This window comes from Chinchilla lanigera, unplaced genomic scaffold (genome assembly GCF_000276665.1).
Source record: "Chinchilla lanigera isolate Chin_1 unplaced genomic scaffold, ChiLan1.0 scaffold00118, whole genome shotgun sequence".
In the NCBI taxonomy this organism is placed as follows: domain Eukaryota; kingdom Metazoa; phylum Chordata; class Mammalia; order Rodentia; family Chinchillidae; genus Chinchilla; species Chinchilla lanigera.
Window position 1 is genome coordinate 139237 of NW_004955519.1, and position 17033 is coordinate 156269.

A 17033-nucleotide genomic window follows, 5' to 3' on the forward strand; every position below is an offset into this window, starting at 1 on the left:
AAATCTGCTGTGGTTCTGATGAGTTTTCTTTCATAGCTGATCTGTTCCTTTTCTCTAACAGCTTTTAATATTCTATTCTTTTGCTTAATTTCTGGGATCTTGATTATTATTATTATGTGTCTAGGTATAGATTTATTTTGGCTACAGCTAATTGAAGTTCTATATGCCTCACTTTTCTGTATGTCAGATTCTTTTCCCATGCATGGGAAATTTTCTGCTATTCTGTAAATATTCTTTGTCATTCCTGTTGCTTCCTGCTCTTTTGTTGACACCTGTCAATCTTATATTGTTTGTCTTTGCCTAATCTTGCAGCTGTTGAATTGTTATTTACTGGTTCCTTGTTATTTTTAAGAGATCTTTCCTTTCATGATCACTAGCTGCAATGCTGTCTTCAGGGTCTGAAAGTCTACCCTGAGTTTTGTTCAGGCGGTTTGCCAGCTTTTAATGGAATTTTTAATTTCCTGAATATCTCTTTGAATCTGTTTCATGCATTCTAATTCTTCTCTACATTTTTCACTTAAGGTTTCCATCATTTTTCTGTGCTCCTCTATTTTTTTATCTATGTTTTCTTTTGATATGCTTGGTGATTCTTTCATTATGGTTGCTATTTCTTTTTTATCTGAGAGTTTATTTCTGATATGATTTCCTCTATAGACTGATATAGTTGGTTCTTTACTTCAGTTCCTATCATTTCAGAAATTTCAGATTTGTGACTTCCAACTTCTTCTATGTTGATATTTCCTGGAGTTGTTCTGGATGGATAGAGGGCTGAGATTGCATTTTGCTCCTTCATTTTGTCATTTTTGAATCTCCCTAGGTTTTTTGGGACTCAGGGTCATTCCTGTGATGGCAGCGGGAGGTGGAGTGCGGGGTCTTGGGCTCTCAGGCAGCTGACCGAGGCTCTTGAGGCTTCCAGGGTTGTTCCCACAATGGCGGCAGAGGATGGGGTGCAGGGTCTTGGCCCTCCTGGGCAGCTCACTGAAGCTTCCAAGACTTCCTAGGTCTCAGAGTCATTTCTGCATTGTTAGTAGGAGGTGGAGCATGGGGGAAATTTTGATATAAACCATAAAATTGTGCCCCTGGCTCCCCAAAACTCATGTGCATCTTTTTGTACAAAATGCATTTAGTCTATTTGTAAGAGCTGCCAAAGTCCTAATAGTTTCAGCATGGCTGAGAAGTCCGAATCCAAAGTCTCTGAGACTTAAACCAAACTCTTAGCTGTGAAGCCCCTGTAAAAATGAAAAGAAAGTTAAACTCTTCCAAGACACAGTGGTACAGGATAAACATTTGCTTTCTAAAAGGCAGAAATAGAATGACAGAAAGAAATGAGACCAAAACAATACCGAAATCCAGCAGGGCAAACATTAAATTCCATAGTTCAGTGTCCAGCACCCAGGACAATCTGTGGCGTGATGTGCTCTAAACCATTTCTGTAGCCCTGCCCCTATGGCACTGTAGGTGATTACAGCTCTCACTGCTTCTCTCTTGATCTGGCTTTGTTCACTCCTTGAGGTTTTCCTCAGATAATCCATGTTCTTGCTTTTTCCAATATCTTGGGGTCTCCATAGTATTTTACGCTTCCCTCTCACAGCTTCGTGAACTGCTCTCTCAGGAGCACATTGCTTAGTCTCCCAGGCTTTCTTCTGAAATCTGAGTGGAAGCCTTCCTAAACCCACAACCCTTGCATTCTGCATGCATGCAAAACTAGCACCACGTGTGTGGTACCAAGGTCTGCCACGAACAGGAGTGGTAGCTGAACCCTTTGCATCTTTCTGGTAGTTGCAGAGGCCACTGAATGCCTGGATGGGTGAGCAAGTTGACCTAAAGCCCAACAAATCAATTCCTATCCTTTTGGCTGTCCTAATTCTGGAGTATGGTGCCCTGAGCCAAAGTCTTTCACTTTCTCAATTTTGAGCCTTCAAAGGATGGAGGTCCTGCTGGTTCCTGTGATGCCCTCAGGCTGTCTTTTCCGTTATCCTGGTCCAAAGTATATGGATTCATTTTGATGATGATTTCTTCAGCAGCTAAGATCTTGTCTGCTCTGTCTGTACAGACCCCAGCTTTACCAGAGATTCCCTTTTAGCCAAACTCAAAAGTTTTAAAATCATTCTGCTTGCACATTTGCTTTTGATTCTCAATGTAGAGCTGGCAAAAGCCACCAACAGTAGCCATACCACTGTCTCAACATTAGACTGCCTTTGAATTTCTTCCACTAGATTAATTAGTCCTCCTTAATGTTAGCCTGCAGTGTCTCCGCACATGAACAAAATATAGACAGATTTTCAACCAGAGCATAACACTCATGGCCTGAAGTCCAACTGTCAACACAGTTCTTGTTCCCAGCTGAACACTCCTAAGCCTGGTCTTATTGGCAGCATTTCTATCAGCATTCCGGTTTTCTAAGCTCTGAACAGCATATCCCATCAAGCTCAACTTACAGCATTCTAGGGCTGCTTCTTCAACCAGCATTTCCAAACCTTTCCAAACTCTTCCCACAAGCCAGTTCCAAAGGCTTCTGAACTACATAGCTAGGTAGTGTTGCAGCATAGACCCCACTTCTCTGCTACCAAAATCTTAGTTACTTTCTCATTGTTGGGAAAAAATACCTGATACCCACAGTTTAAAGGAAGAAAGCTTATTTAGGCTCACAGTTTGTAGGGATTTCAGTCTACAGTCCATTGGCTCCAAGGCAGGGGGCCATGTTAGAGGAGAAAGAGTTTATGACGTGGTAAGATGTACTGAGGGAGCAAGGGAGTAGGAAGAATATATCTTCCAGATCATATCCACAGCAACCCACCTCTTCCAACCAGGCTTCACCTCTCAGCATCATACCCAGCTGTAAGCCAATCAGTGTCACACACCAATCATCTAGTATCACACACCCATGATATGGCTACCTCTCCAAATCCCCTCCTATAAGCACATGTGGCTTTGGAGGACATTTTAGATACAAACTATAACACCATGACATGTAAGACAGTGAAGAATGATGGTTGAGAACACGGAATCTTGAATGTAACTGCCTGGTGGGTTCAAATCCTAGCTGTGTGTCTTACTAACCTGTGACCTTCAGCTACTTTTCTAATCTAAGTATTAGATCCTTCAGCTGTAAAGTGACAGATGGTATCCATGACATAGAATTGTAATGATCAAGGGGATAGTGCATTTAAATCTCATAACACAGTGTCCAGAATGTAAGTACAATGTAAACGTCACCTGCAAGGGAAATCATGATGACATGTATTAGTCAGCTTTTCTGTCACTGAGACACAGTATCTAACCTTCACAAGTTAAAGAAGGAAAGGTTTAATTTCACTCATGGTTTCCATAGAACTGAGTACGTGGTTGGCTGGCTCTACTGCAAAAACACCATGATGAAAGTATATGGCAGAGCATAAATGCTCATTTCATGTGAGCTGGGGAGCATAGCAGAACAGTGCTAAAGAAGGGAAAAAGGACCATACATAGACCCTAAGATCATACCTCCCTGACCCACCTACACACTCTGAAGTATGCTCTACCAATTCCAGGGTGAATTTCAAAGATAATCAAGTTGACACTTGACTGCCATGTCCTATCCTTAGGTATAGCCCTTGGGAATGGGGAACTCTCTTCCCCTGGAAAGATAATCTCATCAGAATTTATGAATTCAATGTTTCCAGCCTCATCAAGTTCCTCCCAAAATTTCCATCTCAATTTACAGGATCACCTTCTTTACCAAACAGTGTCCTCACCTTAAGTAAAGATACCCTTCAAGACTGAGCATTAAGTGTGTGCTATAATTCAGCTAACTGCATGATGAGAGCTTATGTTTGTTTTTTTGCAACTACTTCAGACTTATGGCAAAAGGAAAGAAGATTTCTCTTCAGGAAATACTTAGAAGCCTTAGGACAGTTTATGTGTGTATGGAGTTAGGAATTTGAATTTTTCAACCCATTCTTTTCCTTTGTTACTTTGTCCAAAGATGCTAAGGGCAAACAGCCAACATTATTGTATTTCTTGCTCAAAAGTGTTGTGTATAGAATTACTAAATTCCTTGCATCTCATAGGTGGTGAATTAGGATAATCATACGGATCTATTTTGTGTATTACTTTAAATAGTTCACACTAGGGACTATCAGTAGTCTCTACATTGTCAGAAGGAGAGACCATGGCAAATTTAGGTCTCACCAAACTAGAGGGCCAACTCCAGGGAACCACTAAATGGATTAGAGAAATTCATCCTTACAATCCTGTTTCTCTAGAACCACTCTTGATACCAAAATCTGTATTGGTTAGTGATCTCTAGAGGAACAGGATCAATAGAAAATATATGAATAATTATACAAGGGGATTTATTAGGTAAGTTTACAAGATCAGAGGTTAGAGAGTCCACAATGGCCATCTGGCTGACTCTGATTTTGCAATTTTGTTATGTATAATGGGTAACAACTTCTAAGGAGCAAAACTTGTCCATAGACTCGTGGACTAAGACAAGCCCTATTGATGTTAGTCACTTATGGTGAGTAATAAGTCCTTTTTTAGTGCTAAAACTTGATATGAAAAAATAAAGGAGCTAAATAAGTAAATAAAGGGTTTGAGAATAAAACCAGACTTTTCAGTGTTAGCGACTAGTGACAGTGAAATAGAACCTAATGATTAATTCACTTCCAGAAATGTTTTATCCAGGCCCTAGAATGCATAGGGCACTGAGGACATTACAAAGAAAATGTATTCTTCCCACAAGTAGCTCGCAGTCCAGAATGGGATGCATCAGGGGCAACAGAAATTCCAGGCCAGTGTGGTGGTGATGACTGGAAGTTCAGAGAGCAGAGCACCTTCTTTGAGGAAGTTCAGGTAGGGTTTTCTAAGGACAGACATTTGAATCAGAAGACTTCTTAGCTAGGTAAAGGGCATAGGAAGGATGTTTTAGGCAGAAAGAATACCTTATGGGCAAGATAGACAGGGTAAGTGCATAGGAAAATAAATCTCGGTGTCATGTTTGCAGTGACTCTATTTTCTTTTTAGAGATTGCCTTTTTTAAAAGTTCTAACTTATCCACTGGATTAGTAGACAGTCTTAGCATATTGAAAGATCTGGCTTTTGGTTACACACTTTTTTAAAAGAACCAAGACCTTAGTATTGGTTTCCTAGGTCAGTGTTTTGGGGTAACTCATGTGAGAGGAAATATGATAATTCAGCAGAACATCCCCATTGGGTGAAATTTATAAACTCTCAGAATAAGTAGGGAAAAGAATGAAATCAAGAAAAGGAAGGGGTTTGTGCTTATTTTAAGTACAGTTTTTTGTATTCATTTTTGTTAATTTCATTTCTATTTTTCCTGAATACTTTCTGCCAGTTGCAGGATATCTGGCAATACTTTTTCTCAACTTTGATTTGAGCGAATATGGAAAGCCTATTCTTCCCATATCAGTTTTCTGATTTGCTCGTTGTGTTCTGAAGCCAAAAGTACTTCACTAAGTTATTTTTCATCTAGGTATAGTAACTGCTGCATAAGTCTATACTGTATACAATACCATAACTGATAGCATAACACAGAATCTTTAGGGCATACGCTAAACATTTCATTTACTTAATTAAGGGGACAAAAGCATAGTGCCCATTTCACTACTCAACTTTTATAGACTATAAAATAACCTAAAGGAAAATAAAATATAGTGTGGTGATTAGTACACTTGAAGCTAAGGGCTATACTAGAACAAATTTCAGCTATAAAGATGTTTACAAATCTTTTTCAGTATCTCACCAAGTAACATGAAAAAGAGCCAGATGTGTGTGTTCCTTGACTTTTGTTGGTGGCTGAGGACCTCAAGACAGGCCTCTTCTTACTTGTTCCCTTCCAGTGATGGTAGAACCTGGTAAAAATAATGCTTGTCATGAGATTAAACTATCAAAAATATTTTACACCTTACATAGTTAAAATGGTAACAGGGCTCTGATTTCTTTCTCAACCAGTCTATCTTCAAAGTTCATTAGAGAGTTTTTTTTTATCCTAAAAGAGCCATTAGGGAAGAATATTGTCTTCTCTTGATAAAGTATTTAATTTAATGATAATTTCTATTTTCTACCATCCTCTCTAAAAACCCCATTTTATTCTTGCAATGGCTAGTTACTCTTATTTCACTAGAGTAAGTTTATGGAAACTATTTGCCAAGAATATTTGTAGCTGAGCTTATGTTTTCCTGGTGAACGGCTTGATTTTAGTGATAGCTCAAGCACCATCTGTCTGAAACCAGTCTGCTTATTTTTAACATTCCATTTTATAGCTTTCAAAAACTGCATCCAAACTAATTTGCATGTAAAATTAAGATGCTGCCTGGAAAATGATAATTTGCATATATGCTTGAGCATCAGAAGAGAAGCAGCATCTGCCAGGTGCCTGCTGTGTGCCTGACAAATAACCCGATAGGTTCTTGCCACTCAAAGTGGAACCATTGCCCAAAAGCTCTAGACAGCTTACAAATGCAGTCCTTGGATTCTACATCAGACTCATTGAGGCAGAATTTACATTTTAGCAAGACCCTCCAGGTAGTTTGTGAACACACTAAAGTTTGAGAAGCCCTAACCTAGGGCAATGATTGTTACTACTGGATACACATTAAAATCATGTAAGACCTTTTCTAAGAACATTATTCTTGCCAACTGTCCTCTTCCATCACCAGAGATTCTGGTTGAATTTGCTGAGAGTGGGACCCAGCATGACTGTTTTTAAAAGAAAGCTCCCTAGGGTGATTCAAATGTACAACCAGATTAGAAAACCACCGGGGAAAGAAAAAATAAATAAACAAAATGTTAAATACAAACAAAAATTGTCATCCCCAAGAAACTTCTTTACTCATTCATGGAATGTTTGTCATGCACTTATTTTGTGCAGACAATTATTGTTCAGTTCATCAGACTGAACTACCAAGTCCCTGAGAAACAGCAAGTCATGGCAGCGTGAGGGATCATCTACACCTCTGCTTCCATTCAGATAGTATTGTGGCACAAGTATTAACGTAATGTCAACCCACCTTTTTAGAGATGTTGCTTCCCTACCAACCTAGGGATTCCTGGTAGATGCTGGAGCATGTACAGATATTCCTCATTTAATGACCTCCCTGTTTAATGACTATTTGGACTTATGAGCCAGTACTTACGCTTACAACCCATATTTGGACTTAGGACACAGGAATGCTGCCTTATGTTGACTTCTTCTACAATACAGTATAGTAGTTTCTACAATGTTGTAGTTTTATGTCCTGTTATACATTATAGTACTGCATGTTAGAGTTATGTAAATAAAAGCAAAGTCATCAAGTTGAGATTTTCTTTGACCATTTTTTGTTCTGAATATTGTAATATACATACTATATACAGTTCCTCATTTAGCAGCTGGTATGGCTTGTATTTAGATGTGTCCCTCCAGAGCCTCATGTGGTCATAGGTTGGCCTTTTCAGAGGTGGCTGGATCTAGGGTGAGTGATGCTGAGTTTAAGGATATAATGCTGGGACTGACTCATGGTGCAGTGCTGGGATTAAGGGTGCTAGAATGAAGAGTGTGAGTGGTAGAGCGGGTAGCCTGGGTACAATATAAAGGATAGAAAGAAGGCTGCTGTTGTTGTTTGCTGCTGCTTTGCTACCTTCTGTCTGCCATGAGCTGTTTCTCCATTGTGATGCCCCTCTACCATGCCACCCTGCCTTGGAGTCAGTCAACTGTGAACTGAGACCTCTACAAACTGTGAGCCAAAATAAATCTTTCCTCCTTTAACTTTTGGTTTTGGATATTTTGTCTCAGCAATGAGAAAAGTAACTGAGACAGAGACCAACTCATTTAACAACCTAGTTGCAGGAATGGAACTCAATTGTTAAGCGAGGAGTGTCTGTACATACTTTGCTACTGTGGGACTTGGTTTATACATTGTTGACAGAAATAAAGACCCCCCAGCCCCATTATGCTAACATCTATGCATGTGAATGCTTGAAGGCTGGTGGTGGTGGTGAGGGTAGTTCTCAGTTGTCTCCATAGACAAGGGCCTTACAAACAATAGAAAATGGGAATTCTTCACAGAGTAATAATGCCAAACCTGATAGTAGTCATAATGCAGTGATCACTCCTGAATCACTACATGAGTTTTAAAAATAAATTAACTTGCTGATATATATTGGGTCTGGGTGATATGTTCAGGGAACTCAATGTGCTATTCTCTTTACCTTTACATATGTTGGAAAAAAATTCATAAGAAATTAGAGCTATTTAACCTCTTATATTAACAAGCTAATGAAATATAAACACCTGGTTCTAAAACTGGCCACTTGTAAAGTTAATCTGAATCCTTTATTTTTCCTGTGGAGAGCAACCCTTTATCCACTCATTTCAGCAGTGTAAACTCTTAGAGGAGGCACTAGCCTCTATAGGTGGAGGGGAAGGAGCTGCAGCTGGGATCAGCTGGAAGTTTGTCTTCTCTGTGTCTGGCACATTACTCATGCTCAGCAAGAGTTTTTGGCATGAATTAGTGAATCCCATTCCTCAGAATGTTGTGTTCCTGTTGCCAGCTGTCTATCATGTCCTGCCTTCATTTGTGTCAAGCGGCAGTGGTTCTATATATAGGGGGACAGTTCCACTAGCCACTTGTGCCTCTCAGTGCTGGCTTTTAGCATCATCACTACCAACAAGTGTCCCTGAGGTGGCAGAACTTTATTGTGTCTCTACCCTGTGCCTGACATCAACCTTCGGTAGAATATTACCTGGGATCCTGTTCAAATTGAATTATTGAAGTGATGTATTTTTGTATTATATTTTTCCATTATAAAAGTAATGTAATTGCTGTATCTGTTAAGGTTGTACACACTGTAGAAACAGACTGGCTAAATTAAACAACAGAAATCACCAGATAACTAGCGCCTGTACTTAAAGAAGCAAAGCACAAACCAAGCCTGTGGCACTTAGGAGCTAGAGTGACCCCAGTGCTTTGGGAAAGAAAAAGCATCTCATCTAGGGAGTTTGTGTTACAGGTCTCTTACAGACTGTGTCAGGGAACAGGGCAACTAAGTGCATTGTTAACCAGCCAACCACCACTGTTTGTGTGTACTTGTTACACTATTTTATTTTAAAAACTAGAAAATATTGAAGAGGAAGGAAAAGCTTCTATAATCAACATATCTTGAAAAAAACTTTTGTGGGCATTTTCATCTTCTTCATTTTTTTTCTTACACACATTTTGAAATATTATGGTCTCCAGACAACTGTCCTCCTATATTTTTCGTGAAGAGTCTACACTCTTCATAGTCATTGCTCTTAATAGGTTTGTAGAGTTCCAACATGTTAATGTGTCTCCATTTATATAACTAACTGTATTTACTTTTTTGGCTTAAAGGTTTTTTGTTTTTGTTTTTTTTGATACCAGGAATCGAACTCAGGACCTTGCGCTTGCCAGGCAGGCGCTCGTGCCGGTGAGCTATCTCCCCGGCCCCTTAAAGGTTTTTTGGAAGGGGGTTATCAATCATACTGTAAAAAATTGTATTCATTTGTATGGCTTTTTTGATATTTTGAATTATTTTCTTGGGTTCTCAGAAATTAAATTACCATGATAGAGTATTAACTGCATTTCTGACCCTTGATAAATGTTACAAGATTAGTCTCAGAATTAAGTCTTTGGACCCATTAAGTGAGTTTCAGTAATTTAATCTTTCTTGGTAAATGTTGGATCCCAGTGACTTTACACTTTATTGTGCCACCCATTAAGTGATGGGTGTTCCAAGATCAAAAATGCTTATTGACTTAGAACAATCATTTTCCTATTATGTTTTCCTAAATAATGCCTTATTGTATGTAAAATTTAATATTCCAGTATGGTTAATTTATATCACTATGAAGTGCAGAGAGATAACAATAAGCTATAAAACTGAGAAATGAAAAGGAGCTTAAATTAACATTTAATTTGTCAGCTTAAATATACCTAAAATATATTAAAGATGAATCAGCTGGTTAAATTGTAAAATGAAGAGTTTAATACTAAATAGAAAACCTACATCTTAAAAATTAAAATATTTCAGTAAAAGACATGGTGCTTCTTTTTGGAAAAGCTTTTCTTATAAGTAGGGAAACAATATTTAAAACTACTTAGAAGTTACTAGTAAATATAATTTTAAAATTTAATACCCGATGTAAGAATGAAAGATTGCTCAAACCATTATAGGGAATAAGAAAATAATTCTTCGATAAAACAGTAGAGATAATACAGTTTCACTAGACAAGATGGTAGGATTTCACCATTGTAATTCCATTGCATATTGTTAACTTGAAATCAGTTTTTTTTTTTTTTGGTACTGGGACTCGAACTCATGACCTCAGGCTTACCAGGCAAGCACTTCTGCCACTGAGCTGTATCCCCACCCCCATATGTAATGTGATGTGATGTAATAACCACTGTTGATTCATATTATTTTGTCTTGAGCCCTGTAGCACTTTGAATGTTCTTGCTTCGATTTGTTTGTTTGTGACACTGGTATGCTGCTACTGTTCTATTTCTTTGTTTCTCATTTACTGCTCTGTGTAAAATTAAAAAAAAAATAGGGGGCTGGGGATTTAGCTCAGCGGCAAAGCGCCTGCCTGGCAAGCGCAAGGTCGTGAGTTTGGTTCCCGGTACCGGAGAAAAACCAAAAAAAAAAAAAAAAATTTATTGTATCCTAAATTGTAGCACAATACTACATCTTCCTCTTGAACAACTGGAACATGTGTAATCACAGTAACAGTGATTTCTGCCTCATTTCTCATGCTACCTCACAATCCACTAAAATTTAAGGCTTCTTTTAACTTCTCCAATTCTCAAGTCTAAAAATTCAGAAAAAAAGCCAGGTATGGGGGCCGATGCCTGTAATCCTAGCATTCTGGGAGGCTGAGGCAGGAAGACTGCAAGGTGGAGCCTGGCCTGGACCTTGACTCAAAATATAAAATTGAAAAAGACCAGGGTTGTAGCTCAGCGTGAAATGAAAAGCCTTGGCTTCAATCCCCAGCACCACACACACAAAATCAGAAAAATCAGTCTTTCTATCAAAGCCTTTTAAAATATGCAACCTAACATCTGCCATGACAATTGAAGTCTTTCTTTTTTGCTTCTAGGATATTTTGGAAATCCATACAGATATATACAGATACCAAATTCAGTAATGGATACAGCGAAATCCCAGTGTCACCCACAGCAGGCAGCCAAATACCTCCTTCACCACCTGTTCACAGAAGATGTCCTGATCAGAAGTAACGTCTATGGCAGTTCAGATGAAGGCCTGTGTGCCCTTGACTCCAATAGGATTAGTGCCCTCCGAGGTTTGTTACATGTAGAGTATGTTGTAATAAATATAAGCCACTTGTTTTAGGGAAGAAGAGTAGAAAGTCAATCCATCCAGTTTGTGTACGTCCTGAGGAGAGATGGTGCTTGCACTAAATCCCTCGTTAGAGAATAGCAAAGTTCATTAACTATACTTCTTTTTGTGTTTGGATTCCTAGGACTAATTGCTGTGTCTTGAATGGCTTTACTAGGATAGGAGAAGGGTAATTGACTGTGACTCCCTGCTCTCTGCTTCCTGCTGAGAGTATGGAAACTCAAACACCTTCATTGAAGCCTAAGGTCAAAGTTGAAAGGCCTCATCAGTTTGTAGAAGTGTTAATAATACCACAGCTGGGTAATTTGCTAGTTTTTTTTTAATTGTAAACATTAGCACAGTGTAGTCTCTATTTATGACATATGTAAATGAAGTAAAAAAGCTTCCAAAAACAATTCTGTGAAATCTTAAATTTGACAAAGTAGGACGCAGAATATTTTCTTGTGTTTCTGGTACCCAGCAAAGACATTGCTCTGAACCCCACCTAACCTGATTTCAGTTTGTTCCTCCTTCCTATACAACAAATTGGAACACAACTGTGTTTTATACTAAATTAAAGAAGCTTTGCTTACAGTTACTTTTGCAAGCATTTGCTATCATCTGACCCAATATTTTTCCATCTTTTTAAAATTTATTGCAACTTGTAGTAAAAAAAAAAAAATCTTACATTGTGACCCAGTCCAGCAATTGCAAACACCAGAATGTATGGAGAAGAATACAATAATATAATCAATACTTGTCTACCCATTGCTGACATAGACATTTTTAAAATAATAAGGTATTATTGATATAATGAAGACTACAGTCCATCATCTCTTTCCCTTGTCTTCCTCCCCAGGAGTAATCACAGTCCGGGAGTTGGTAGATCATTCCCATGTTACCTATGTTAATAAATCCATAAATAATGTATAATACTGTTCTATCATTGTTTTCAGGTTCATAAATGGGAATGTACAGTACATATCCTTTAGTATACTTTTTATCCCTCTACATTGTTTTTGGAGACCTGTTCATACCTGCTAATTAGTATCCCATTGAATGGATAAACCAAGTTACTGTTCTATTCCAGTATTATTTCTTATCCTAAGATTGTTTTGGAGGGAACTCAGTAGTCAAAGATAACTATGTCCATTAACCAAAGGTGTTGATTTTGCATAAGAAATTCTCTTTGACAAGAGTACATTTGTCACTTAAGGGCTCTTTAGGGCTCTCTAGAGACTACTTTATATGGAGAAATTGAATAGGCTACAGATTTGTAATAAAAAAAAAACCCTTACTCCTTACACACCACTCCATCCATGTCTGTATATTACAGACCTATAAAACTATAGCAATAGGAAGTACATTGCAAGTCTTTTAAGAAAACAAGACAAGAAAACACCGTTCCAGGATACACCCCCAGTGACCCACTTTCAACCTTGCCCCACCTCCTAAATGCACTGATGAGTATAATGCTCCCGTGATTCAGTCACTTTTGGGGCACATTTTAAATCTAAAGTATTTTTAAATGTCAGTGCACTATCTTATATTATTTCTCTTGCATTTTATCTTGTTCGTGTAGGTCAACCTTCCTGAAACTGTTTTTCAAAGACAGCTGGATTTGATAGGTGTTTCATGAGTAACGTGCTTACTCATGAAACTGAAACTGTTTTTCAAAGACAGCTGGATTTGATAGGTATTTCATGAGTAATGTGCTTCTTAGTCAAATAATCTGGAAAGACTTTAAGCTGATAAACAATTCAAGGGCCTCAGTGGACTCTCAAATTTAAAACATGTTTCTAATGCCTTTAGCCGTCAAGCCTTCCAGCTCTGTCCAGGCCTTGCTCTCTTGTCCTGCACTGCCACCTCCCTCATTTATGTACCCCACCAAAGCTGCTGTACTTATAATCTTTGAATAATGACAGTTACTGATGTTATATACTTTTACTATGGAATTTCTCAGAGCATTTAATATGCCATGTGTATCGTAAATCCCCCACTGGGGGCTAACATTTCCCACTTACACAATCGAAGCCTTTTCCACAAGAAACTTCTTCCAGGACTATTGTTCCAGAGAATACAACAACCAGTTTGGGCCCTTCATTACTGCCTGTTGCAGGCTTTGAGATGCTGTTATTTGTATTCCCGTGTGTTCATTACCATCCCAGCTTTGCTTCATGAGCACATGGGACAAGCCTTTCCCTGACTTCCTTTTGTTAATAAAAATGTTCAGTTCAGCAGGAGAGAGCTTGATACTGAATCCAGTGACCTACTACATGTGTTTACTTTATTCCTTTGGGTATGAAAATCTTTTCAGTTTGATACATCTTGTTAAAAATTTTTGATATATGCTGTGTTAATGGCATTGTCCTGATTTATCAGCCTTTTAACCCTAGTGTAATACAAGTGAGGTTAATGTTGCAAACTAATGCCAACTTGTAGGGATCACCAAATTCTTTTGTAAGGACTCAGAAGTACTAAGGTAATTACCTAAAAAAGTATCAAAGGCATCTCTGCTCTTCTAATAAAGGTTTCTCTTCTCTATCTTTCCCTTTATTTGTCTTCCCACTTTCTTTCAGTGCTCCTTGAAAGAAAGTGGGAGGGCAAACAGTGCTACTTGAATTATGTTACTCTGTCATTTTCCCTCATGCAAGTCATCCTATAACTGCAAGATCTAAAGATCCTTATTCCTTTTGTCAGATATAAATGCAGAAGTAGCAAAAAAAGTTAGCAGTCACAGCTTCTTGCATCTCCAAGGTTGAAGACACTGCAGCCTCCTGTGTATTACAGAGGCTTAGCATGCCTGTGCTTGAGATAATAAAGAGTATGCTAGATGCATGTTTTATACATTTTAGTTAAAATTTTAGAGACACTGGGCAGGAGGTGTAGCTCACTGGGAGAGTGTGTGCTTAGTATAAGTGGTGTCCTGAATTTAACCCCCAGCACACACACACACAAAAAGCAGTAGAATTAGGAATGAATAAACTCGTTTTGTTTTTTTTTTTTTTTTTTTTGAGAAATAACTATACTGTTTTGGTACTTTATCACCAGAGTTTCTCCAAGACAACTATCCTGTTCATGATCTAACAGAAAGTGGATGCGACTGGAAGTTGTGTGTGATCGCCATTGACGACTATCTGTGTAGCTTCAGATCTGACCTCAAGAAGACTACGATCGAATTACTAAAGCAGCTTTCAACAAAGAATCCTTGAACACGACCAGAGCCAGAAACAGGCAACAGCGATGAAACTGACTCAAGCTTTTAAACATCAGTCATCCCAGTTTCTTAAAAATGTTAGATGGGCTGTATGCCTCTTAGTTATAATTCCAAAATAAACCTGAAGAATAGCCAAACCTCTTTTTCTGCCTGCAAAGGGAGACAGAATTGAGGTCGGAAGACATGTAATGGTTCTGTCTCTAGATGAAGTAATGGGCAGTATTCTCCTGTGAACCTCTAGTTGAGAGAATACTAGCAAACTCCTAACAATCGTTATTGTTGCTGTTTGAATGTAGAGAGCTAACAAATTTAGCACTTACTGACAGGTGAAATCTGAGTGTCAGTGAAGCACAGGTAGACAAGTAGAGAGCTGTGGTTGAAAGCACAAACCACAATGCCAAGCATACTAACTTGCGTGAAGCAGGCACTCACTATTTGTCTACTGAATTGAAACAACAGAGCTTAGATGTAAACTGTGCTGATTTAGAAGGAGGTGTGATTTACACATGTCCAAAATACTCACTGTGGCTTTCTTTATACATTCTTCAGAATCTTAGGATTGATATAACATTTGTTTGACCTAAGCCTTTCAGACATAGACTTATGTTTTCTTTACTCCTGATAAGAACAATATTCTTTCAATTACTTCATGATAACATTTTATCATAGATGTTTTCTCAGGGTAAACACATAAAATTATATCAGGAGATGTTTTGGTACCTTTAAAATAGTTTACGTTTAAAGACTATGTCACTGTGAATAATAAGAATCTGACCAAATTCATACACTAACCTTATTCTTGGTTTCCAAACTGTCTGGGTAAAGGTTTAATATTTTCTGTATTATTCAGATAGATTTTACTAGTCAAAATGCATACAAATTTAAATCTCACAATATTTAAGTGAAAGAAAATATTGGTCAGAAATTTAATGAAATGAAAGTAGTCTTGAAGGATAGTGGCAGAATAATTGGAGAGTTTTCAAAAATCAATTTTGTTCATGAATAGGATTTTATTGTTCACCTAAGCCCCTGATTTTAAAGAAAATTATTGAATGTTTTATCCTTAGGAAATAAGTATAATTTCATCATTTGATTGTTTGTATTTAGACAACATTTTGTAAGCTATAATACCATCTTTCAGCGTTTAACCTATCAAATAGTCCTCATTCATTTAATGCAAATTTTAGTTATTAAGAAAGTTTTTCCCTTGTAAGAATTACTATGGTCATTTGCTTGTGATCTATAGCTTTGTCTTAGATAATTGACCTTAACTAACTTCAATTTTGGGATAAGGTAGAGAGGAAACCTCAACAGAAACTAATGTCGCCAGTCAGTTACTACAATTTGTGTGAGAATTGACAAGTCTTGTTATTCTTGTGAGATGCTTTTGTACAACCACTTTATTGAATGCATATTTTTATGAAACATCTTTTGAAAATGAAGTTCAACTTTTAGAATATTTTAGTAAAATTCAGTATAACTTTATAAAGATTAGATATAAAAGATTTGTTTTGGGGACCTGAGAGTGTACCTCGGTGGTAGAGCATATGTTTAGCATGCTTGAGGCCTTGGGTTCAATCCCAGGACCCAAAAAAGAAATTTATTTTTTATTTGTTGATGTGGAGTCTCACTATGTAGCCCAGGCTGGCCTTCAACTCACAAGCCACCTGCCTCAGCTTCCTGAATGCAGGGATTACAGGTGTGCACTACCATGTCTGGATAGAACTTACTCCTCAATACTCTGTTGTCTAAGTAAATAATTTGCTATGGTAGTTGCCTTTAGCTATGGTTTTTCTACTTATAATCTTTATGTATTTAGGCTAGGCCTACAATGGTTTTAAAAAGTAGATAAGTTTTAAAATCTTACATACAAAAACCTCCCATAGAGGACAAAAGGGTTTTGACCAGGGTTATTTAGATTCATCTAAGATGGTCTTTACCTTCACCATTCAGCTTCACAAATAATTGTAGAAATTATTAGTAATAGAGCTAATACATGAAAGTAATACTAATTCTAGTAATTCTAAACATATTATCAAAACTAATGCAATTATTATTGGTCAATTAGAAATAAAATTATAAAAGAAAAGTAAAATTATATAGTTAGAAAGAATAAAGTTCAACTTGTATAAGCAGATTCCAAATTAGATTTGCATGTTCTGGTCTCTGAAATATTCCTTGGAGTGGAAGGAAAACTGCAAAAAACTTTATATTTGCAAACATTTTAAAATATTTATATAGTTTACCCTTTTATGATGATTGCTTACATAAGCTATTTAGAACATTCTTGTCTAATAGAACTTTCCATGACAATGGAAACATAAATAAACATAAAAAGTTTGAAAAATAAAATAAATTTATATTGTCCATTGTGGTAGTCACTGGGCATATGTAGTTTTTGAGCAATGAGATGTGGCTAATTGGATGAAGTAAATTCAAGGTTTTATCTCATTTTAACTAAATTTAAAATTAAATT

The 17033-nt window shown here is 37.4% G+C and overlaps 1 protein-coding gene across 2 annotated transcripts in view; it reads left to right on the top strand.

The window, feature by feature from the left end:
• Positions 1-16182, top strand: part of Bend2 (BEN domain containing 2) — a gene marked incomplete at its 5' end in the record, with an annotated part of 50693 nt that extends 34511 nt beyond the window's left edge. For both annotated transcript variants that reach the window (XM_013506980.1, XM_013506981.1), the window contains 2 exon segments: positions 11102-11305; positions 14392-16182. In XM_013506980.1, the coding sequence (XP_013362434.1) occupies positions 11102-11305; positions 14392-14552 (365 nt within the window).
• Positions 16183-17033: the final 851 nt, after the last annotated feature.